General features: G+C 40.8%; 1 protein-coding gene across 3 annotated transcripts in view; it reads right to left on the bottom strand.

Moving 5' to 3' along the window:
- Nucleotides 1-25303, bottom strand: part of OSBPL10 (oxysterol binding protein like 10) — a 144378-nt gene that overhangs the window by 61012 nt on the left and 58063 nt on the right. For all 3 annotated transcript variants that reach the window (XM_045007258.1, XM_045007259.1, XM_045007260.1), the window contains 2 exons: nucleotides 15111-15321; nucleotides 2880-3031 (listed from right to left, as the gene is read on the bottom strand). In XM_045007258.1, coding sequence (XP_044863193.1) covers nucleotides 2880-3031; nucleotides 15111-15321 — 363 coding nt within the window. The remainder of the gene's footprint in view (nucleotides 1-2879; nucleotides 3032-15110; nucleotides 15322-25303) is intronic.

Below are 25303 nucleotides of genomic sequence, written 5' to 3'. Positions count from 1 at the left end.
AGTTCTGTCCTTGAAGCAGACAGTGCTTCTGGGGAGGGCTGGCTGGGGCAGCTAACTGTTTGGGTGCATTCCCCCAAAGACACTCATATAGATCCCTTGTAGAGATCAGAGCTGTCCCCCAAAAGAACTTCCCCACATGCTCTCCATTAAGAGAATCCCACAGGGACACAGCGTCTAAGTTGGTGCAGGAAGATGCAAGTGTGCCACTTGCGGTACATTTTGCTCACAATTTCTTCCAACTATGCAGACAGGGAAAAAAGTCAAAAAAAACCCCACAAAACTCTTCAGTGAATCAGGACAACCATTTGCATTTGGAGAACCACAAGATCAAACAGCAACTGGAGATATCAAACAAAACCCAGGGCCCAAAACAGAATGTCTATTCATATGCTCAAATGAAACCAGAATTTAGTTTAGTTTCTATCTGCCAAAGACAGAAAGCAAGTGGAATGTCAATCTGCCTCTTGCTTTTATAGCTGGAATAACCACCATAAAATTGAAAAGCCTTCCGCCTCCATCTGCTAATGTAACTCAGTGTCTGGACTGAGATAGGAGAAGTATATTTAAAGAAACTGCCAAGGCTCCAAAAGTCTACAGTAAGACCAGGGGTCAGCAACCTTTCAGCAGTGGTGTGCCGAGTTCTTCACGTATACACTCTAATTTAAGGCTTTGCGTGCTGGTAATACATTTTAATGTTTTTTAGACGGTCTCTCTATAAGTCTATAATATATAACCAAACTACTGTTATATGTAAAGTAAACAAGGTTTTCAAAATGTTTCAGAAGCTTTACTTAAAATTAAATTAAAATGCAGATCTTATTAGTTTAGTGTGATCCTTGCCCTTGCTGAGTTTTCCAGTGTCTGGTAGCACATATTTAGATACTTTAAGCTGCACACAGGCTTCTGAGTTATAAGTTGATAACCGGCTGGCAGGAGGTCAGCGGCTGGAACCCCAGATTGGCAGCCGCGGTGAGTGGAGCTGGTGGCTGGTAGGGCCGGGGGCCTGGACCCTGTCTGGCAGGGGGCCTGCGCTGGAACTCCAACCGGAAGCAAGGTGAGTGGGGCTGCGGCGGGAACCCCAGAGCGGCGGCGGGCTGAGACCCCCGGGTTAGACCTTGTAGACATCCGTACTTCACCATCCCTTGACTTACTAGCTTGTCCGCTTTGCTTTTGGAATTGAAAATGTATCACTTTACATCTATGAAGTGTGTTCTTATGACTGACGCATTCACATATATCACACTGCCCCAGCTTGCTTCCAGCAAGCAATAGTCTTGTAATTCCCAACACTGCTGGTTCTTAAACAATTGAGTAGACAGGCAGAAATGAAGGATGATGCAACATGCATGCTGCAAATAAGAACAACCCTAGTATCTTGGGGTGTGATGGTGGTGGTAAACTGATTGTCCAGAAGAAAAGTTGGGATTTTACTAGTATTTTCGCCTTTACTTTTGGGAACGTATTTTACAGGCATACAATGAGGACAGTGGTTTAAAGGGGAAAAAAAGTGTTACTAAGTTCCAAGAATTTCTTAGATATTTGGGGTCACTTGATTTTGAACAGGATCCCTTTAATATTTAAAAAAAAAAAGCAAACCTAAAGGCTGTGCATAATCCCATTTTAAAGAATGTAATTGTATAATTCCACTAAGACAATCATTACTTCTTACAGTTTAGACAAAATGAAAGTAGAAGAGCATTTCAATCTTTATGGCAAAAATTCAAGCACTGTAAACTCATTCTGAAATTCTGCATCAGAAAATGAGTTATATAATGTGTGCTTCAGGTGTAACAAATATATTTTTTGTGAGATACATCATTATGGGTATAAGAAATCCCTCTGTCGAGTACTTTGCAAGGATCTTACTCTAAAAGAGCAAGAACACATTTTTATATAAGTCATAGGACACAGTTGGCAAGCAAATGCTCCATCAATAAATTGGTATCTTCTAACAGAGATTAAGCACTCCTGAAGATGTCTTTGAACAATCCTAGCAGGTGCAGAATACACTCAACTTCACCTAGCAGGATTGGTCCCTTAATCTGTAGGATAATTTTCAATTGGAATTAAGTTGGATTTCCCACACAAAGGTGAGCAGCTCCTTACATCCACACAAACATACCAAAACCACATTAGAGCTAGAAATAAGTTTACAAGTGAGTATATTACTTGCCTTAAAGTGTTCGCCATGCAAATCAGCCCATCTACAGCAGGCATGGGTACTAAAATGCTGCTATTAGATAATTTGCCGATTGCTACCATGGTACACTGTTTTATAGCAATCACTACCTAATAGCACACACTGACAATATCATTAATATCTTGACAACTTTTTTACTGTGTCCTGCCAATTCAGAGAGACCAATATTGATGGTTTCAAATCTACAAATCATTGTTGCAGTGTGCTGTGTTAGTGTGAAGTAAGGAGTCCTTATTCCATGAAGCGTTACAATATATACAGCACTACTCAAGGTCACGATGGGCACCACTATAATGGACTCATCATAATTCTTCCATTGGAAATCAAAAAAGCTTCAGGCTAAACAAAAGCATATGTAGTGCATCGATTCGCAAGTTTATCTGAAGTAATCCACACATGCAGTAACACACACAGTAAGTGCCATACATAAATATATCTGTGTTGGTTTTTATACTGCATTTTTCACCATACTCCACCTTACATCTTCGCTGTTTAACTTTACTTACTAATTAAGCCATTTAAAATACAAAATGTTTTAAGAAGTAAAAAAGGAGCACTTTACTATGAATAAAATACCTATCAAACACAATTTGGCAAGAATGGGCAAGCTACAAGCATGGTAGGGGCTTTCTAACCTAAATGAAAAAGAAAACAATATACACACATCTACTGTATTTACCTCAGTATTTGGCTGTAATGTCTGTCCATCTTGAGTTGCAGTTGGTACTACTGCCCACGTTATATTGGCACTAGCAGATGATAAAGAGCTGAAAGCACCGTTTTTCAGTTCTGTGGAATGTGACTTTGGCCCATGCCATGCCAGGATGTTTTCTGAAACAGAAAACTAGAGTTAAGCCACAAGACTCATGTTCTAGACAGGATTTTAATCTCAATGTCCTAAATTCTATATATGATTTGCTACTTGTAGTTATAGTCATCTCCCCCACCCGCATGCACGCACACACACATCTTTGCCACGATAACAGAAAGATGCTTATATCCTGCATTTAGCAACAATTTATTTGCAATAAATTCCCTTTTTGAGGTGGATGGCTAACGTTTACAAGAAAATTACAAAAGCTATTCAAGCCAGGAATCAATATGGGACAATTCATATAGAAAACAGGAAATCCAAGGTATTTTGATTTTTACCTTCAGCAAATACTTATGAAGCTCATTTTGTTTTCTCCTCTTCCCATTAACTGTGATGTTGCAGCTCACATTATACCTAATCATCACAACTACACAAACATTACAGAACTCTGTAGCAAAGGTCCAAATTATATTTCAAATATTTATCAACTATGTTTCAGTTAAGGTCACATGTTATACATGAAAATAATGTGCAATTTAGTACAACTTTCCTAATAAAAATAAAAAAAACTGTCAATTGTCTGTGCCAATATTATTTAAAAATATTATAATGGCCCTGAAATAAATATTCCTGAATCTGATAGAGGTAGATTTTCTCCTCATACTAGAAATATGAGTCAGTATCACAATAAGGGGTATGCTTGATTGCTCATCTTCTGAATCAAGTCCCAACCCAAAGACGAGTTCAGACAGAATCCTTAACTTTTTTCCCCACTCCACCTGTCTGAAGCCGCTATTTTAGCCCACTACATGTCCTTTTGTTTCCCCTCTGTACTGTTAGAGGTCTTTCTACATTGGTTAGGAAACCACTTTAGCACCTCTATCAAGACCTGTGTTAGAATGCTGTTCACACTAGAAAGAAGTCAACTAAAGATGAGCCTGAACCATAAGCCCTCATCGGCACATTTCTGCCACCAGGGATATTTGAACTCTCTGGCTCAGGCGAACTTTTAGGGATAACAGTTTCCTGAACAGTAGCAAAAGCCTAGAGGACAATCTTTGTACCAGCTTACTCTCCAGTTTGTGGGATGGATTACATTGCTGTCACCCACCTCTCCATCCCCAAAAACACATCAGCACTAAAAAAAGCTCATTAGCCCTCCATCACTGCATTTAGTTTTAGTTATTAGAATTACCAGTAATAGCAGACAATATCTAGATATAAACCACAAAATGACTAATTGCATGAGGGGTATGTGGAGATGGAAAGGGGTTAGTACAGGAGGGGGATGATTACAAGATCTTTGAGACAGACTTTTTTGTGCATGTGTTTGTGCACTCTAAACACTACCATAGTATAAGCAATAAATGACAGATTATGATTATTGTTCAATGAGGTAATTCCTATGCTACTGTTAATTTAACCTATTATAATGTAATTACATATTTACAATGCATTTTGTAACTAGAATATTTCCAATGTGTTTTAAATTATTAAATTTAACAAGTAGGAAGAATAAACTGTGTTTGTTTATCCAAAAAGAAGCTGTCATCTGTTCTAAAGATAAGAAGGAACGTGGACTTAAAAAAAAAATAGAGAGAGCAGAACTTTTAAAATGATTAATTACCCCTCTCACCCATCCCTGGAAATTACTTACGTAAAAATGGTATCCCAAATCAAATTCCACTACCTTTTAATTAAGCATAAAATGGTCACTGAGATGGGATCTAACACTCCAGTTCCTAGGAATCTTTTTTTAAAATCTTAAAAGCTGTGTAAATACAGAAATCAATTCTGAGGTTGATGTGAAACTACTATAACAGCCTAGCAGGTTAGCTCCACTCCCCAACCTAACTACACAATGGTTTATTCTGAGCAAGTCCTTACTTCTGTTTTTCTCTTGACTACACATACTTACAATCATTACAGTAGGACAGTGAAAGTTATTTGAATGATGCATATGGTCCCTAGTACATATAATATATTCAAAACTAAGGGCTATTCTCTTTTGCTTTGGGGATGTGAGGGTTTCATAAAAAATTGTCAGTTAAGAAGCATCCATCTGGTTTCAGATTCCAAATCAGTATTGGAATATATACCTAGACTTTACAAAAAAACATTTTCAAAAGGTATATTGTACAGAATGGTTAAAATACAAAACATTAAAAAGCAATTTCTCTTGCACTTACTTGCCAAGTGAGGCCATGAAGTTTCCATATTTCCCCAGCAACATTTCAGTGACATCACAAAGCTATATGTCTCCTTGCTCACATTAGGAGTTTGTGATGTCATCCATTGCAGAAGAAAACCAGAAACTAACCGAGGCCTCAATAGGCAAATTAAGCATGAACATATTTTCAAAGATCTTTAGATGTAAATATAAAAAGCTTGCTTGTGTTTTATTCTAAATGCACACAATAAGACACCATTCCCATTGGCCCCGGGGTAAGAGTAGTGTTCTTTATTGCTATTGCTATATTGCTGATTCTTTCCTGGAGCCTGCACCTTGATAGGGTAGGCAGGCTTATGCAGTCCAAAGACCTTACAAGTTATGCTGGTGGGAGTTTTCACTCCTTGTAGGATGGGGACCAGACAATAAACAGTCCATTGGTTCTCCAGGTTGGGGGTTGAGCGACAGGCCAGTAACCTATCCTCATGAAAAAAACCCGTAAGTTTTAGAAATGCAACAATGTCAGTAAGTAGGCAGAGCCTTTTTTGTGCAGCAATCCTAAGTAACATTTGGCAGCTCAGTATAGATTCAGATGCAGCTGGAGATCTGAGTTCAGTTTGTGATCCTGGTCCTATTTTTGCTTACACTTTAAGTGATGTGGAGACAAAGCAAGAGAATCCCACTGCTCCAAAATAAGCTCTAACAGACTAAAAGAACAACACTGAAGGGCCCTGGAGACCTGCCTGGGACATCCACAGAGTTCTGTAAGAGATGCATGCCTTCAGAGTTAAAGGATAAAATTGAATGAAAAAAGTTCAACTACAAAGTTATCAAGTCTTCTTGAGGGAATTAGTGTGGCTGTAGTAATGAGTCTCTTCTTTTAACCATCTCCCAGAATAATAGTATAGCTGTCAGAGCAAAAAGGCCATGAACATGAGCAATTTGGCCAAGGTTTGACAAAGTTTGTGAGAGGAAGACTTGAAATTTTGTTCTAAAATAAACACTAAGTTAAAATGAACTCAAAATAATTACATATTTTGGCTAGCCACACAAGATCAATTTTGTGCAACTGATGTGCCACGTGTGCATGTCTCTATTTTTATAGGTGACAATGACTAATAATGTATATATATATATGTTGTCCTTCTCTCCTTGCCATATGAATAGCTCATTACTGGATAACAACAAATGATAAAGAATATAGCAGAACTGTCTGACCCTTTCCTAAATAGGACTGGAGAGGGGAGGGTACCGCGGAAGAGAAAGTAAATCAGCCAATCAATCCCTTAGTCTATCCACTCTCCCGTCTCTTATTTGCATACTGCAATTCTATTGACCATTGTATCTACAAAATACAGATTTTAAAAAAAAAATTAAAAGAAATTTTTTTTTATAGCAACTGAACATGAGAGAAAAAAGTGTCATCTGAATGACACTGCACTTATGTAGTTTGGATCAGAACTGCAGAACCAGTTTTCTGTACAAATAAATATTTTATGGATATTTTATTTTTAATACATAAAAAGTACTTTATTTTTAACTACATCTTTTTTGCTTCAATATAAAGACACCTGTTGTCAAGCCAGAACTCACCATCTGCTCCCCTTCTTCCTTCCAAGGTCTTAAACTCTTTTACTGAAATAAAATTTATGGGAACTACGCAAGTGTGTTTTCCCCATCTGTCCCAAGGGCAACCATGACCATCACAGAGAAGAACAGCCCTTGTCAGTGTGGCACTATGCCCACGTTCTTCATAGAGATTGTTATATGACGTGATTATGGGATAACTATGATGTATTTTATGCAAGATAAGGCATGTGAGATATATTCAGTAAGTCAGTCATCATTGAAAAGGTTATATCATTTGTATGCATGTATCATTTTTGTATCTGAAGTTAGATGCAACGACAATATTCCTATTACAAATGTGTTTACACCTGGGGAACGCCCATTAGACAGAATGCAATCAGTCTACATGGCTCGCTGGGAAGAGCCATTATGGAGAACAATAGTTCTTTGAAGATCTAAACTCCCATTGGGAAGCCTACCTGGGGACGCTGCAAACAGCCTGAGTTTTGGCAGCAGGGACATGTGACCAAGTCACCTGGTACTGGACTCCATGATAATACCAGTATTTTTGCACTGACTGAGGGTGGGAATCACACTGGGAGACACAGGATTCCTGACATATGCAAAAACTATTTAAGGCAGGGGACTGACATCATCAAGGTTGATTCTTCATTGACTTCCCGCCCAAGAAAGAGGACTGCTGGAAACACCTGAGAACAAAAAGACTGGACTAGGGGAGAAGGGCTGAGCCCAGGCTAGAAGTGTCTGGACCGTGAAAGAAATATCTAGAGTTTCAAACTGCAATCTGCCTAAAACAGCATTTAGGGTGAGAAACTGCTATTTATAACCAGTTTCTTCAGTATATTAAGCTCAGATTGCGTGTTAGATCAAAGCAGATTACCTAGCAAATAAAACTATTTGCTATCCCTTATAATCACTTAAAATCTATCTTTTGTAGTTAATAAACTTGCTTTTGTTTTGTCTAAAACCAGTGTGTGAGGAAATCATAACTTGGGGCAAAAAGCTGTGTATATCCCTCTCCACACTGAGGGGGCAAATTTCATGAGCTTCCACTGCACACAGTACTGTACAGTGCAGGACGGTACAACTTTGGGTTTACCCTCTAGAGAGCCATGTGCCCTTGAGTACTGGGCAACTCCTTAGCTGAGCCTTCCCATGCAGAGCTGATCTCAGTATCTGTGTGTATAGCTGCAGCTGGTGTGTTGCTACCTGTATGTGTGCTGGTACAGTGCAGTCTGAAGCCTGAGGGAGGTCTTGGCTAGCTTGCCTCAGCAATACAGTGTAAACAGAGCCCAGGCTGGTGGGTCAGGTAGGCTCAGGGATCCCCAAGTTCCAAGTGGCACCCTGAGGGGGGAAACCCATCACAGCCAGCTTAATCAATATTTTTAGAGTTGCTGTTAAAGCCTACACAACCAAGTTCTGACCCAATCAGCAGTATCAGGATGCCACAAGCCAAGGACCAAAAGGGAAAAGCACATCTTCTTTCCCATCATCTCTTCAGACAAGAAATATCAATTGGCTGTATTCCATCTGCTTGGACAACTAAACAGAACAAGCTGGACATGCAGCATCCCAGAAAAAACAGTAAATGAAATATCTTTGGCACACGCCCTAAAAGCAAACTGCAGTGATTAGTCATAATAGCTTAGAAAGCTAAAAAAATTTTTTGACTAAGAATGTTATGAAAAGCTAGTTTTCATAACAGATTTTAAAAATATCTATGGCTTCTACTAGAAATTCTCTCATGACGCACTTCAGAGCCCCAGCAGCATTCTTCTTTAATCTGCCAGATCTTACTTTGGAGCAGTGAGGTCCCCCTAGCCCTATGCTGCACATGGTAAATGGAGCTGATTTTCCCCAGTGAGAGCTGCCATCTAAGTAATATCGCATCCTGTTTCCCAGAAGTAAGCAAAGCCTTATGAGGGCACTTAAGAACCAAGAATATTCAGAGCCCATTAGAAACCATAATAAATCAGAGCATTCCAAAGTGAATTCTTTAACATTTGTTTTAGTTACTTTAACAGTTATATTTAATATTAGAGGATATGACAACACATCTCCTCTCTACTTGATACAGATAACATCCACACTAGAGTTGCCAGGCATCTGGTTTTTGATGAACACCTGGTCAAAAAGGGATCCTGGTAGCTCCGGTCAGCACCACTGACGGGGCCATTAAAAGTCTGGTCAGCGGCACAGTGGGACTAAAGCAGGCTCCTTGCGGGTCCCAGAAGTGGCCAGCATTTCCCTCCAGCTCCTAGGTGGAGAAGCTGCCCTTGGGGCTCCGCGCGCTGCCCCCCTCCCGAGTGCAGCTCCCATTGGCCAGGAACTGCAGACAATAAGAGCTCTAGGGGTGGTGCCTGCAGATAGGGGCAGCTCACAAAGCCACCTGGCCGCGCCACCACCCAGGAGCCGGAGGGAAATGCCGATTGCTTCCGGGAGCCACCTAGAGCCCAGACCTCAAACCCCCTCCCTGAGCCCCAAGCCCCTGCCCCAGGTTGGAACCCCCTCCCACATCCTAACTCCCTCCCAGAGCCCACATCTCACACCCTCTCCCACACCTCAATCTCGTCCCACACCCTGAACCCCACACACACCCAAACTCCATCACAGAGCCATAATTCCACATCCTCTCCCGGACCACAACCCCGTCCCAGCCCTGAGCCCCCTCCCACACCCAAACTCCCTCCCAGAGCCCACACTCCGAACCCTCCAGCTAGAGCCCTCACCCCCCCACACACACACGCCAACTCCCTGCCCCAGCCCAGAGCCCTCCCCACACCCTTAACCACTCATTTCTGGCCCCACCCCAGAGCCCACACACCCAGCCCAGAGCCCTTACTGCCTCCCATACACTGTCCCCCTACCCATGCCCGGAGCCCCCTCCCACACTCCAAACCCCTCATTTCTGGCCCCACCCCAGAGTCCTCACCTCCTCCTTCACCCCAGCTCCCTGCCCAGCCCCGTTAAATTGAGCGAGGGTGGGGGAGAGCAAGCGACAGAGTGGGGGGATGGAGTGAATGGGGGCGGGGCCGCTGCGAAGGGTGGGGAAGGGGGCGAGGGCAGATACGTTTGGTTTTCTGCAATTGGAAAGTTGGCAACCCTAGTCCATACCTCCCAAATAAAAAACCTCACCATCTGCACTACTAGCAGTTAGACATGTTATTGCTGCCCAATGGTATAGCCCCTCTGTTCCCACTTTGGGCACTTAGTGCTGAAAATATGGCACATATTGATCATGGACATTATTATTTTTGCATAAAATTGAATAAAAATTAATATTTTGCAGTTCAGCTACTTGTTCTCAATCACACCAGATCCCTTGATTGAGAATGCTTTGTCTTCTGCTCTTGTGTACTTTGTCCCAGATTTTGTGATCTTATCGCAGAAGGCACAAGTTCACAGGCCAAAATTTGGTCTTTCACATAGCTGAGGCTCAATCCATTAATTGCTTTGAATATTTATGCATTTTCTCCAACATACTGCAAATAAAGTAGGAATAGAAGAAAATTTCTAGACTCTCAAGGTCATCTTTCTAAATTATTTCCAGTGCCCATTTGTTTCCAGGGATAATGCAAGAACTGAATAAATGTTTCAGCCATCCTCCAACAGGATAATGGTAGTTGAGCTACAGGAATCATTATTTTGACCTCCTAATATTAGGAGGTGACACCATGGGTCATCCCTTTCATTGAAGAAAGAATCTCTTGCATCTGCAGTAACCAAAAACTGTCTGAACACTGTAGAATTAAAATCTCTGAATTAGAATTGGCTAGAAGATTACTTAGAGGCATTAGGTATGAGTTTATTCAGCTCTGATGAATCCTGAACAGCTTACTCTAATGACTCCCCCCAGAAATGACAATCCTATCAAAGGAGGCCTGAATAAAATTAAATCAAGAGGAGAAACCAGTAATCATGGCTTTTAGCCACAGGTTCCTTCAGGCAATTGTGTTGCATAACTGGACCCTGGAAGAAAAATCTCGTGTTGCAAAGTTCATCTTTTTAACAGGAGAGAGCAGACTAAATATTTTATAAACTTTTTAGCCTCTCTGTTCCTCTTGATTTTCTTTTTCCTAGTTTAACTATGTGTGTATTCAAACTCTAACAGTAAGAGCAGATGCTATGCCTGCCTTCAGGCTCGTGCAAACAGACTGAACTTCTAAGGGAATTTTTAGCTTTCCTTTCTATGAAACCTTTGGAAATACTGGTTCCACCCATGGGAATTAGAAATGCCAAGAGGGAAAAGCTTATTGTAGGGATAGAGGACCAACATTTGTATTTGTCTAGCTCCCCCATCTCAGCTAGTTTACTGGTTTCACATGGATCTAAAGAAGAGTGTCCAGAGATATAGGAATAGGACATATTTCCTTCCTTCTCGGAAGGATTTTTGTGTAGTCTTTGCTTCCTACCCCTTTCCCATGAAGAAAGCTAAAACAAAGCCAAGAATTTAAAGACCTCTTCTCAGTTAAAGAGGAATGCTCCTTCAATTTACTTTTTAAATACTTGCATTTAGTTTGCATCTCTTCTGAGGTGAGTGGAACATGGAAGATAAGAAGGGTCCTTTGGTTCTTGTGCTTCATATGCCTATGTAGATTATTTAAGGTGCATAGTCATCCCTGGAGTCTCTTTAGAAGTCTGAATTAAGACAGGGCCCCAATAGAATATTATGCAAATATGAAAATGTAACTTTATGCCAAGAACACACAACTGTTTTATGTTCTGCATAACTCCACAAAAATACAGAAGCTCCCCGACTTACGCAAGCATTCCGTCCCAGAACACTTTACGCAAGTCAAATTTTGCGTAAGTTGGGAACGTAGCTCCGACAATTACAAAAAAAAAGGGTTTACGGAACTTTTTCCGTAAGTCTGGATTTCTGTAAGACCGATTTGTGCAACCCGGGGAGCATCTGTAGCCTTTTCATGCCATCTTTCCACTCCTCAGCTCATCATCTAGCCCTTCTGCCATCCTTCTCCAGGTCTGTTTTTTCTGTTTTCAGAAAAAGGAATGTTCAGAGTTTCCCATCCAGCTGGCTCTGCAGCTTTGTGGTTGGGTCTTACCTGACGGTAAAGCTAATTAGCAGGGCAAGTGTCTTCCGGCAATGAAAAGAGTAATATGATATTTTCTAAGCTTTATATTTCAGAAATTTCAGATATACATTATATTAATACAAAAAATACATGTATTGACAAACATGAGCAATATGTAATCCTTTACTGCACAAAAATGAGTAGCCTACATTAGTGTTTACAGACTATTTTTTAAACCGAAACTGTCATTTTTAGAACATAAAAAGTGTATTAAGTGATCATCACTATAAACACAAAACAAAATTATTGCCATGCAAGACTATACATTTAAAATCAAAGTTAGATTATTGTTTTATGCAACGATCTAACAACATCGGGAACTATGGAATAATTACATTTTTGCTTAAAGTAAACTAATGTTTTATTGAAAATATTTGCATATCACCTATATCAGCATAAAAATATTCAGTGACACACACTTAGGACACATTAACACTCATTTGGGCATACATCTTCATCCTTTCCAATAATATACAGTAACGTTGCGGGGTTAGCACTTGTTCCAGTTTGAAGAAACTGCATTCAGCATCAGCTGAGTTGCACAGGATCACCAAAACACCACAAGCAATCTGGCTAAGTCTTGGCAAACATTTGTCCATGATTTTCCAAAAACTAGAGAGAGAAATGTCATTGGTACTAGGAAGTTCATTTACAATGTTCAAGTAAATTTGCCACTCACCCTCAGGTACAGAACTCAGCAGAAGAACACTCAGTTCATAGTCACTGAAGTTGTGGGAGAGTACACGAATTTGCTCGGGAACAAGGATTCTCACATTGCGAAAAAAATCTATATGCTGGCTGTTTCTCTGTATTTAGTATCAGAGGGGTAGCCGTGTTAGTCTGGATCTGTAAAAGCAGCAAAGAATCCTGTGGCACCTTATAGACTAACAGACGTTTTGGAGCATGAGCTTTCGTGGGTGAATACCACATGCATCCGACGAAGTGGGTATTCACCCACGAAAGCTCATGCTCCAAAACGTCTGTTAGTCTATAAGGTGCCACAGGATTCTTTGCTGCTCTCTCTGTATTTAAGTACCTCTGCAGTTTCTCTGCATAGTTTTGAAAAACTTGATACTCTAGTACATTCTGTCCTGCGTACTGCAGTATTACCACCAAATCAAATGCAATGTTGTACACTTCCGTTGGTAATGTTGACCATGATTCAAACGTAAGTAGTGTCCAAACAAGTGGAGTTACTTCTGCTTGGATAAAAATTGAATGTGCCACAAAATGATTCATTGCAATAAACATTTAGCTCCTCTAAAACGGCAGTCGTCCTCCACTTTGATTTCCCGACCAATGAACCCCTTGTAATACTCTGCCATCATGTGGAGTACTCATGCGGAGATAGTCTATGGCTTTAAACTAAGTATTCCATCTTGTTACAACCAGTTGCGGAGGTAATGTTAGGCTTTCAATTCCACGGTCGATAAGGTAGACTAAGTGGGGGGTTGCATATCAGCTTTTTTATTAGAGCACACAGACGGCCCACTTCTATAAACAAACAGACCCAGCACTCACCTAGTAAAGCCGTAATATATGCTCAGCAGGTCACATGAATGCAGCTGGTTAAAATGCCGCTTAAACTATCTTTGAATGACTTTCACATGTATTTTGCATTATCTGTCATATAAACTAATACATTTGAAAAGTCAATTTCATGTTATATAAGGGTCTTTATAACAGCTTGTGCAACTGCAGAGTAGTTAACACGTTCTAACTCCACTGTTTCTACAAGCTTAGCAGCAGCTGGGCAGTCTTCTGAAACCTGCATCAGCTGTATTAGAATAATTTGCAACATACCAGTTTACATTGTCTATATATTCATCCACAATTACTGTTACGTGCTGATTCTTCAACTCAGTGACCAGTTGTTGCTTGTTTAGTTCAAATACACAGGGAAGATCGGCTTCTCTTGGTGTACTTGTTGCAGGATACAAACCCCATTTCCTAAGTGCTCGTTTAGGAATTCTCACATTTTGTCTGTTTTTTCTAGTGCAACGTTTGCGTTGCAACAGGCCTCCACCCAGTATTTCTTATTTTCATTTTGTTATGTAAGCCAACCAGCAGTTGTGAGCTGTTGCTTTACTGCTGTCTCATCGCTGCTCTCTACCCTTTGCTTTCTTTTCTCCATTGCTGCAATATGACATGGACCTTTAATGTGGTCGAGTATGTGGTCCTTTTTAACACTGTCAAGAACTTTGCTGCAAATTGTACAAAATAACTTCCCTCCATCCACATGGAGGACATCTTTGCTGAATTCTTTAACTATCCTCAGGCTTAACCATTTTAGGCATTGGTAGTAAATGGCTTAAACAGCTGAAGCACAAGGTGGAAAAATCAGAAGAAATCGGGGATTCCGGAAATGAAAGGTGATTTCAGAAAATAAATGCAGCAATATCAACAATTTCCAGAAAACACCAGCCCTACTAATTAGAAAGGACTTTTTTTTTCCCCTGAGGAGTGAGGGACGGTGGTTCTTGAAAGGTTTTTAAGTAAATTACATAGAGATGGCAAAGTTGTTATCAAGCCATACATATGTGAAGAACCATTGGTTTACATTTGGTCTTATAACAAGTCCTGATCCTACAATTGGGTCTAACAGCGAAATCTGTGTGTGAACCCTCCGGCTGATTCTACTGTGACATGTTAGATCTTTATTTTGAAGCAGTCTACAGCGATCTAGAATCAGGCTAATTAAGATGAGGGTCCACATAGGTGCCAGGCTCAGGGTCCTACTTTGTTACTATGTAACCACATGCCAAAGGTAAATAGCAAGAGACTATTGCTTTCTCTTCCCAAACTTAAAGACTCAATATATAGGGGGATTCAATCCTCCCTAGAGATTTCTATTTAGGAAAAAAAATAGATAGAATTTGTTGTTAAAGTACATTGTTAAATTTCAATTTATTTAAAAAAATCTACTTTTTAAAAAATAAAATTACTTTTCTTTGAAAATACAGATTCTGCTCTATTTTTTGAACTTAAGACAAAATTAAATATTTGCTCTTTCCAAAATTTATTTGCACAGAAGACAGTGAATGGCTCTTTTGCTCCCATTTTCTGATGTTGATATTTTCTACAATATTTGTGGGTCAGAAGGAAAATGTTGGTATCTCGCTCCAAGGAGCTTATTTAGTGATGATCCCGAGTCATTTCTTTAAGGAAAAGTCCATCCTGCCTATCTGGAGATCATAATTAAAAAAAAATACATAGACCAGGAAAAAGACAGCTTGTGCTCACCTGAAGGCAATGTCCTATTATTGTGTTGGCCTGCCTGATGCATACTCTGCTGTAATAAATTCAGGCATTCTCCAAGGCAGCTCAGGGTGGCAGCAGAGGTAGCTTTTAAAAGCAGCAAGTCCTGATCCAAGGCAGAAAGAGGTCCAGAACCTGGAAGGGATTCAATGGCTTGCACAAGATTCTTCTGTTGTCCCTCCACGTGGCTCATGATCTGTAAGGGTTAAAAAAAGCCATGTGTTCATAAGGAAAGCCTTCATTTGCACCCTTACAAATTGGCACATCAACTGTCATACTACAGGTGAATGTTAACCTTCAGTTAGTCAATAGAAAACAGACTTCCATACAAATATCTGTGTGAAGAATATAGGCACACTGAAAGAATGAGAATTTTAGATTCCTGATTTTAAAAAACTAATGCCACTCAAAACGGAAAAAAACAAAACAAAACAGTTCAGTATGTTAGGGCAAAAAAAAAAATAGTTGGCATCCTAGATTTCAGGTATGAATCATGCTTTATGCTTTTCACTACATGAAAATTATCTAGTGCTATCTCCTTTTCCTTTATTAATTCAAGCTTATAATTCCTCTCCCCAGGATATGATCTGAAAATCCAGATGAACCTAAGCAGAATCTCCTGTCTTCTTCCATTTATAAAATGGTCTGTCATGGATAAAGTGAGGGTGATTTTTTTTTTTTGTGGAGCAATGAAAATCAGTGAAAATTTGTTTTTTCAAAACCTAAAGTGATTTGGACCCAGATACCAGACTATTATTATTATATATATTTATGAGGCACCTATCACTATAGTCTCTGAAACCACACATTTTAGGGAGATACAATTCAGCTGTGTCTAGATATGGTCCATCTAGATAGAGGAAAATAAAATGGCATGCATGGCATACTTACATAAAAGACAGTAGATGAGAAAATAATGCAAAGTGCAGTACTACTTATGTTGGCTAGTATAAAAAAGAGTAAAGCAACTTTCAGGAACTCTCCTTATGGCTGAGAGAGGAAAGAGGGTGTTAAAATCCCTAATACATTTGAGTCTTATAGCCTCTAAGTAGTAGGGGGTACAGCACACAACTACAGTAGGCCACTTTTCTTGCACCTGCCTTTCTAAAGACAAAAGACTAAATGGAGCACTGGCACATGCAGGTGCAAATGCCACTGAAATAACTGGAAGCCAAACCCACTTATGCCAGGGGTGAATTTGGCTCAAGATGTTTTACTTTTGTGAAGCTCTCAGACCTCACCAGGTTATGGCTAGAGAGAGAACTCAGAGGGATGGTTTGAAGACCACGTCATTCTGCTGGTGCCATCAATTGGTACATCCCTTACAAGTGTTTGCAGAAGGATTTCTTTGTTAATTTGTTATGCTGCCACCTACACAGTCTTTTCTTACTTCCACAAGGCAGAATTTGACTCGGACTTGTTCCTGAACCTCTTTCTTTGATGTAATGTATCTCAAAAGGCAAAGTTAAACTAAACATACCCATGGTTGTGTATACTTATTTGTGGTTCAAGCAAACTCTCACTGAGTGACAAATCATAAGACAGGATTTAGTCACACTAGTATTTAAAAATATTAACAAAATGAACAGAAACAGTGTCCACTAAAACACTGATGTATGATCAGGTTAACTAGAGATTCAAGCTTAACTTGATCACTAAATATATCTAGAGTCAAAATATGAACTCCCTTCAGTTGGCCAACACAGCTACATTTGAACCTCAGTAGCGTTGACCTTCAAACAGTTAATCAGAAGAACAACATCTCCAGAATGTCTGCTATATCCCACTGGGACTTTGTGGCAGTTTTCTTTCACTAGAGCTCATCTGCCAAGCTGAAAGCAAAAACCACATTTTCTGTAACTCTGGTCACCCTCCAATTCCCTCTCCAACAATTTTTCCCCATCTCTAGTTATTTCCCCAGTCTAGGACTCCCCTGTCTAAAGATATACAGGAAGATACCCCTGGGGAGTTCTGTAATATGTTAGTTATGTCAGATCCTAATGTTGAAAGTTTCAGGGTAAAGAGAACATCTATTTCTCAAACCATAAAAGGAATTTTAGATCACATTTTAAAATAAAACATGCACAATATTCCACATACGGTATACTATTTTGTCCTTTACTGTTTTTAAAAAAATGCGTATTTTGCTAAACCTGGCATTTAAAACCCTTAAAAGTAAAGTGCTATTTAATAAAACTTGTAATGGTATTTAGTAAGTGTACACACACAGTATCATAGACTAAACTTCAAAATCAGAATATGATCAGAGAGATAAATAACTCTAACCTACCTAACTCCAGCTAGATTAACATCGGGCTGAGTTTACAGACCTGGGAATGCTTATAACTTTTACAGTACAATACACCACATTATTTGTGCTGTTTCTATAATTCAACTTATTGATCAGATTTAACCATGACATTACATAAGATATACACTTGCACTAGCATTTACAAAGCTCTCTAGATCAGGGGTCCCCAACGTGGTGCCTGCGGGCGCCATGGCACCCACCGGGGCATCTATGTGCGCCTACGTACTGGCTGGCAGACAATCATCGACCGAAATGCTGCCGAAAAGCGGTGTCATCAAGAGGCATCGCCGCCAAAATGCCGCTGACTTTCGGCGGCATTTCAGCAGTGACACTTCTTGACATTGCTGCTTCTCGGGGCATTTTGGCGGATGCTTGTCAGCCGGGCATGGTCCTCGGTGGCTCGTCGTCCGGCGCCCGCCACCCAGAAAAGGTTGGGGACCTACTGCTCTAGATACTGTATCTCTCTTTCATGTAACTAATTTAAAATTAATCAGATTACAAACTTTTCAGAGCAGGTGCTATTCTACTCTGTGTTTATACACAATGGGTCTCTAAACTCTACCCTAACACAGATAAATAGTAATCCTGACTGAGGCCTCAACACACTAGCCTAATACAAGCAGCACCAAACACTAAGTTTGTAACTGGTTACCAAAAGGTAGCTATAATACTAGCATAGATAAATGATACAAAAATGTACATTTTCAAGCTAAAATGCAACTTTACTAAAAACACTCCGAAACCCTCAGAGGATTCAGATGCTTTCATTCAGCACTTTTTAGATAAGTTTTTGTATTACACAATTTAAATTTCTAAGAATAATTTAAAGTAATCAGTATTACTTCACTGTCGAAGCCATCAATAAAAAGGCGTTAATGCCTTAAATAAATCTCATGTGAACATAGTTTAATTAATAAGATAATTGTAGGCTTAGGCTCAAGATTCCAAAGCTGCAGATAAAGCTTTAAAAAAAATCTAGGTGAATTTATAAGAATAAAAAATGTCTACCTTCATTTGATTATATTACCACCTTACATATTACAATGAACTGAATAGGTTGCATACTTTTTTTTTTTAAATGTAGCATGCTTCACGCACAGTCTCTCAAAATACTCTGGGTTAGAAATAAATGACATTTTCCTGAGATGGATGACTAATAATGCACAAAGATTGAATCCAATGGAAAGAAAAGAAAGTTGACTACATTAAAGATGCAATTAAGTATCCTTGCAGACAAGTTATAGGCGGGGAAAATGGAAGGGTGTATTATTAGGGAAAGGAAAATCTAGGTTTAAATGCCAACTGGACACTAAAAGAAGTTTTAGAGCAAAATTTAAGAGACAATGAGACCCAGAAGGTGATAGATGCATCTCCCAACTACGAATGCACATGCGAACTATGTAGGCAGTGAAAAACTACAAGGTGAATGCCTTGTATATGCAAGTACACATCTAACATCCACAGCCTAAAGAGTCTCAATGTAAATACAAACCAAAGCTTCAGTGGAAAACAGACTGTCTTTTGGGGGGCTATATATAGGGGCTAATTATCTATCTCGATTTTGCAAATATTTAATCAGGAATAACACAACTGTGTTCTCAAATTACCGCCAGAAACTTGAGGAGGGAGGTGAACTTTTTGTTTAAAACCTGACATAAAAAATGCCATTTTAAACACAATTTCATGTCCACCAGTGGGCAATTCAGCACATACTAACACCTACAGGACAACATTTCAACAATCCTAGAACATTTAGGATGTGGTACAAAGAAAGGCAAACAAACACATTCTATGTCAGAGGGGGGCAAACTATGGTCCGCAGGCCACATCCAGCCCACAGGACCCTTCCCTCTGGTCCCCAAGCTCCTGCCAGGAAGCAGGGTCAGGACAAGCTTGCAGAGGAGCCAGCCCAACTCCCTGGCAGCACAGTGAGCGGAGTAGAGGCTAGCCCAGCCCCTGGTCCCTCCCCTTCTGCTCCCCTTCCTCCCTGGCAGTCACAGTTCCCCCAGCATCTGGGCAGTGTGGCTGCAATTCCGGCCAGGCAGCACAGCTATAGCGCCACCAGACCTGGTGCTCCAGGGTGGTGCAGTCAGGGGGTGGGGAGCAGGGGGAGTTCCAGGGAGATGGGGTGAGGAGCAGGAGGTGTTGCAGAGGGGGTGGTCAAGGGGCCTGGGCCCTTCTGTCGGGGACAGGGGTAGAGCAAGCCAGGGCCCCCCCTCCACCCCCAGCATGCTTGACCCCTGTCCCCAGCAGCCAAGCCCAGACAGGGAACGAGCCCTGCCCAACTGCCAGGGACAGCAGCCAAACGAGCAGGGGAAACACACAGGGAAAGGACTGAGCCCCCCTTTCCCCCACCCCACAGGTAACGTGGGGCGAGGAGAGCAGGGAGGGTTGGATAGGGGGTGGTCAGGGGTGGGAAGCAGGGGAGATTGGATAGGGGCAGGGTTTCCGGGGGGATGGTCAGGGGGCAGAGAACAGGAGTGTTTGGATAGGATGCAGGACTCCTGGGGGGCATTCAAGGGTGGAGAGCTGTGAGGGTTGGATGGGGGTGTGGGTTCTGGGGGGCTGGATAGGGGGCAGGGGCCAGGCCAAGCCTCACTGTTTGGGGAGGGATAGCCTCCCCCAGAACTTCCTTACCTGGCCCTCCACACAATTTCTGTACCCGATATGGCCCTAGGGCCAAAAAGTTTGCCCATCCCTGTTCTATCTTATATATAAAAGCTATAATTAACTGCTAAAAATTTAATTAAAAAAATCAAGAAATATTGAAAGTACCATTTCTGCAGTAGAAGAAAAATCACAGTAATTCAATAGTTTGTTAAAAGATATATTAATCTTTCCGCTGCAGAAATGCCATCTTACAAACCTTGAATGTCAACTTTGATTTAAAGTGGCAATTTGTTTCTGAGACTCAGTAAAAAAGAAAAACCCTTCGTTAAGGGTATTCTAAAAATAATAAATGTTTTATTACTGTTTTATCACCATCCTAAGTTAGAGATAAATTGAAACTTAAAAAAAAATCTAACTAGCCCACCTAAGTTGACAACACATGACTGCTTTTTTGGCATGGCCTTGAAGAGACCTCATCTTGTAAATCAGCCTATAAATACACCTCTCCAAAATTAAAAAGGATACGAGTGTGCTATCCAGTCCATCATGGTGCTATAAACAAAACATTCTTTTCTTTCTGAGTCACTGCACTTGGAGATTGCAACCATTGTGGGCCATATTATGACATTCAGTCAAATGCCTGCTTTGGCTATCTGCAGAGCTGTCCCACTCCAGGGAGTTCTGAGAAGCATATCACAGCACAATGCTACCAGGAATTCCCTGGTATGTAGGCAGAATAATGCCCATCAAACTACCTTTCGGAGCAGGCAGAGTGCTCAACTTCCCAGCCAGCCCTGTTGGTCAGTGCGAAGGAAAGGAAGAAAACAGAGTCAAGACCACTGCGCACATCTCAGCCCCTTCAAAATAAGGGTATGCCTACACTGAACAAAAGAAAAGGGGGGGGGGAAGTGTTTTAACTCAGGTGGGCCAACTCCGGTTAAAACTGCAGTGAAGACACAGCAGTTTGGCTTTTAACTCAGGTTAGCAGTTTGAGTTAACGATGTGTCTGTGGAGCCGGGAGTTGAATTTGAGCTGCTAACCTGAGTTAAAAGCTGAGCTGCCGTATCTTCTCGCCCGCTCACCCCATTTCAACCTGAATTAGGAACACACTTCTTCCCCTTCACCACCAATGTAGACATACCTTGAGTGAAAGGACTCCAACTCTTCCTGGCCCTGCACTGGGGATGCAAAGTTGTGGGGAGGCTCTTCAAGCCTCCCATAGCTACAATCTGGCCCTATATCTGACCATTTAATAAGGCAAATCTGACATGTTAGATTTTAAGAGGAACTAATTTCATGTATATTTAATGGTTTTACACTAATAGTTAGAGAAACTACTGCATAAGTGTACAATACACTGCAAGATGACATGAAAACTATATCTCTCTATCAATAGGAGACCATAGAGATTCTGAATTGCCAAGGTTTACTGCAATGTTCTGGACACGAAGTTGAATGTGCCCTTGATACCAATGCCAATATGCTATTCTCTCTCTCTCTCTCTCTCTCTCTGTATTAGCCTCTAGACTGAATACTAATATGTGACAGTCTACTAGCAAACATCAGCAGCAAATGGACCAGAATGTAGCAGTCTCCTTTAGAAGATTTCACACTATCAAGAATACAATATTAAAAAAAAAAATCTCTTGCATTATAACAATTGTATGCAGATGGAAAAAATCATACCTGACTTGAAATATTTCATACGAAAAATGAGACGTCAGGAAAAAAAACAGTATAGTCATTTGGAGAGGTCATATCTATAGAAATAACAATCATGTTAGGAAAACTTTAACCATTAAAATGGCAATATAAAAAAGCATCACAATTAAGGCTAAATTCATTGCCTCGCCAGTCCCTGTCCAAAGCCCTAGAAGGTACTAGGGAGAGAGCCAAGCTAGACCTCACTGAGTCTTGCCCAATTCTTTCTTAACACAATTGTTTTTTCTGTAAAAGTCATATTTTTATAGGAATCAACTGCTACTTTTTTAACTTTTTTTTTTTTTTAAAGCGAAGTGTTTTTTAGATTAGGTCTGGAAGGCATAGTACCTTCCACAAATCCTTTACTGCTGATTTTACGTTTTTTAATGCCGAAAGTCATGCTTATCAAAGAGAGAATGAGGGAGAGAACATGTGTGGGAGACCAAGCTTTGGAAATGACTTTAGGACTTTGGGTTCCTGGACTGGCGAGTCCAACATCACCACAGATGTTACGCTCTTTCACATTTCAGGTAAACAAGCATCTATCGTAGCAAGATTCCAAGATGTTGTAAGAATACTCACAGAAGCATGCAGCATGTGAAGGGAAAACTGTCCATACAGAGGGAGTAAGTACAATCCCTGTAACTCTAATTCCACCTTGGGCAAGAGAGTTCCTCATTACGTGCTACTGACCTGAACTTGGTGAACAGGGATAAAAGCTCCTATGTTTTAAAAGTTTAAAAAAGTACACACACCACACACAGCCAAATACATACCCAGTGTAACTCTGTTGACATCAAACCAGTCACATCAAAAATTAATCTGACCCACTGGCTATAAATTTACTCAGGTTTATGATCCCGCTCCAGTGGGTTATTTTTTCTTTTGGTTTGTTTTAATATATCACTTTTGGCCTAATTTCAGTTGCTGGGTTTAGTGTGAGGGTACTGGGTGGTGTTGGTGGCCTGTAATATACAGAAGATCAGACTATGTGATCTGGTAGTCCCTTCTGGCCTTAAACTCTACGACTGATTTACAGAAACCTGGTCTTGGCTATGAGGAAAAGGAAAACGTATACATACTTACCTGACAGATAGCTTTCTTTACATAGAAAGACCTGCATATCACATACTGGGCCTTTAGCCTGCTTCCATGTTTAGTAGATGCAGAACTCAGCCTTGTCAATCACTGGTTCACAGATACACTACTCCAACTGCAAAGCCAGCCAAACTGAATTAACCCCACAACTATGATGAAAATGAGTAAAGCATTCGTAACTTTAAACTATGGATATTTTCTATTGCAAAGTATGAGAAATTTGTTCTTTTCTTAGCTTCTGAACAGTGATCCCTTAATCCTATCCAAGGTCACTCAGATCTATGGGCCTTAATACTTAAATAAAGGAAATTTTCAGATAAGCACATATAAAATTTTCCTTTTCTTCAGCACAGTAACCTCCACAGATCTTACAGTGGGGTTTTATCAGCAGCATGCAGCAAAGGAGGCTAAAGTATAGCTTAGCATATAAGTGAAATTGAAATAGCTATACACACAGGTCATTTCTTGATTGCCTGAGGCATTACAGCATGCAACACCATCCTCCCATAAAACAGTGTTCTGCACATCAGCTTTGAAGTGTTTTATGAAGAAACATCAGGGAAAACCAGGATGCCACCTCATTGATTCCTCCTAAAGCTCTGCAGTAAGGAAGTTTGTTCACTTTGTCTGCAACAAGATTGGTAGATTTAAGGCAGTAGGGCTATATCTGACTGACAGGTCTGAGTTCTGTCCCCAAAGCTGCGAGCAGGCTGAAAACTCACTGTAGAATCTATGAACATTACTATGCTGATGAAAAAATGTTAAAAGGATAAAAAGAGCCAATGAGATTAAACAATAATTTGAAAACATTTTAGAAGGACCAAACCATAAAGAGAATGACTTTCACATCAATTGTCCTTTCTTGACTATTGAGTTCTTTTCATCACAGAGGAACAACATGTTATTATTCATCACCATTACACCACCTCAAAGTAGCAGCCTTCGTGACCTCAATTATTTTAAAAAGGCAAGTGATGAATAGTAAAATTGAAACAGATATAGAACAGTTATTAAGGCCTCGAAATTTGCAGATTTTCAGTGTGTTTCAACTGAGCTACTGAAAGCAAAATTAGCTGGTGATTTCCCTCTCTGGCTCAGCCTGTACACAGTAGACTCTGTAGAACCATACACTATGAGAAAGCACACAGTAGGGCAAAGAACAAGAGACTTAACACTAGGGTGACCAGATAGCAAGTATGAAAAATAGGGACAGGAAGCGGGGGTAATAGGGACTGTCCCTATAAAATCGGGATATCTGGTCACCCTACTTAACACTAAATTAAAAGAGGAAGGCTGAAGGGGAAACAGGGAAATGGAAGCTTCCATCCCTTTACTTTCTTCCCCCAAAGACTGAGTTTCTCATGGAAGCAAAGGTTTAGACATGCAGTCAAGGCCTGGTCTACACCAGGGGGCGGGGTCGATGTAAGATACGCAACTTCAGCTACGGGAATAGTGTAGGTGAAGTCGAAGTATCTTATTTTGACTTACCTCCCAGATAGCTCAGTGGTTTGAGCATTGGCCTGCTAAACCCAGGGTTGTGAGTTCAATCCTTGAGGGGGCCACCTAGGGATCTGGGGCAAAATCAGTACTTGGTCCTGCTAGTGAAGGCAGGGGGCTGGACTCGATGACCTTTCAAGGTCGCTTCCAGTTCTAGGAGACTGGTATATCTCACGGTGTGGCATCGACGGCCACAGCACCCCCTGTCAACTCTGCTACCGCCACTTGCCCTGGTGGAGTTCCGGAGTCAACAGGAGCGCGTTCGGGGATAGATATATCGCATCTAGATGAGACGCAATATATCGATCCCCGATAAACCGATCACTACCCGCCGATCCGGCAGCTAGTCCTGACGCACTCAAAGGCTATGCCTGCAGTTGCCTGCACATTCAGCCCTGGAAATGGCCATGTCTTTAGTGGAGAGTGCTCCAAGTCTCACTAAAGGGGGGAGCTTCTCTGGCCTGGCAAACCCTTTGGCTACAGAACCAATTCATTTGGCTGTGATGTATTTGAATACCTTGACGCATTTCCTTGAAGCCTTGTGGAGAACGAAAAGAGAATCCATTGTGCTGAAGAATTCTGATTTCAGTACATCTTGAGGGCCAGAGGTCCAAAGTGTACCTGTTTTTTCCCCTTCATGACTTTAGAATTGGAACAGAAATTCAGTAGTAAGATATCCCAGTGATGAACTAGGAAAATGCCTGTATTTCTTATGAATACTGCTTCCCTGTTTGAGTTGGTATTGCTGCCTATTTGAATTCATTAAGTCAAAGGAACCTGTAAGGGGGTTGTTTAAAAAACCCAGCAGGAAAGGTAAACAGAGATAAGACAGCTTCAAGCACACACCTTCAAAGGAGTCCAGGATAACAACACTGGACCATCAATTGGTGGGAGAATTTACCCACCTGACTCCAACATTTTATTTTTCCCAGGGCTAAACCTGAGATCAAAAGACCCTGAC

The sequence above is a fragment of the Mauremys mutica genome, chromosome 2 (genome assembly GCF_020497125.1).
Source record: "Mauremys mutica isolate MM-2020 ecotype Southern chromosome 2, ASM2049712v1, whole genome shotgun sequence".
In the NCBI taxonomy this organism is placed as follows: domain Eukaryota; kingdom Metazoa; phylum Chordata; order Testudines; family Geoemydidae; genus Mauremys; species Mauremys mutica.
Note: the sequence above shows the minus strand (reverse complement) of the source record. Positions and strands in the feature narration are given on the sequence as shown.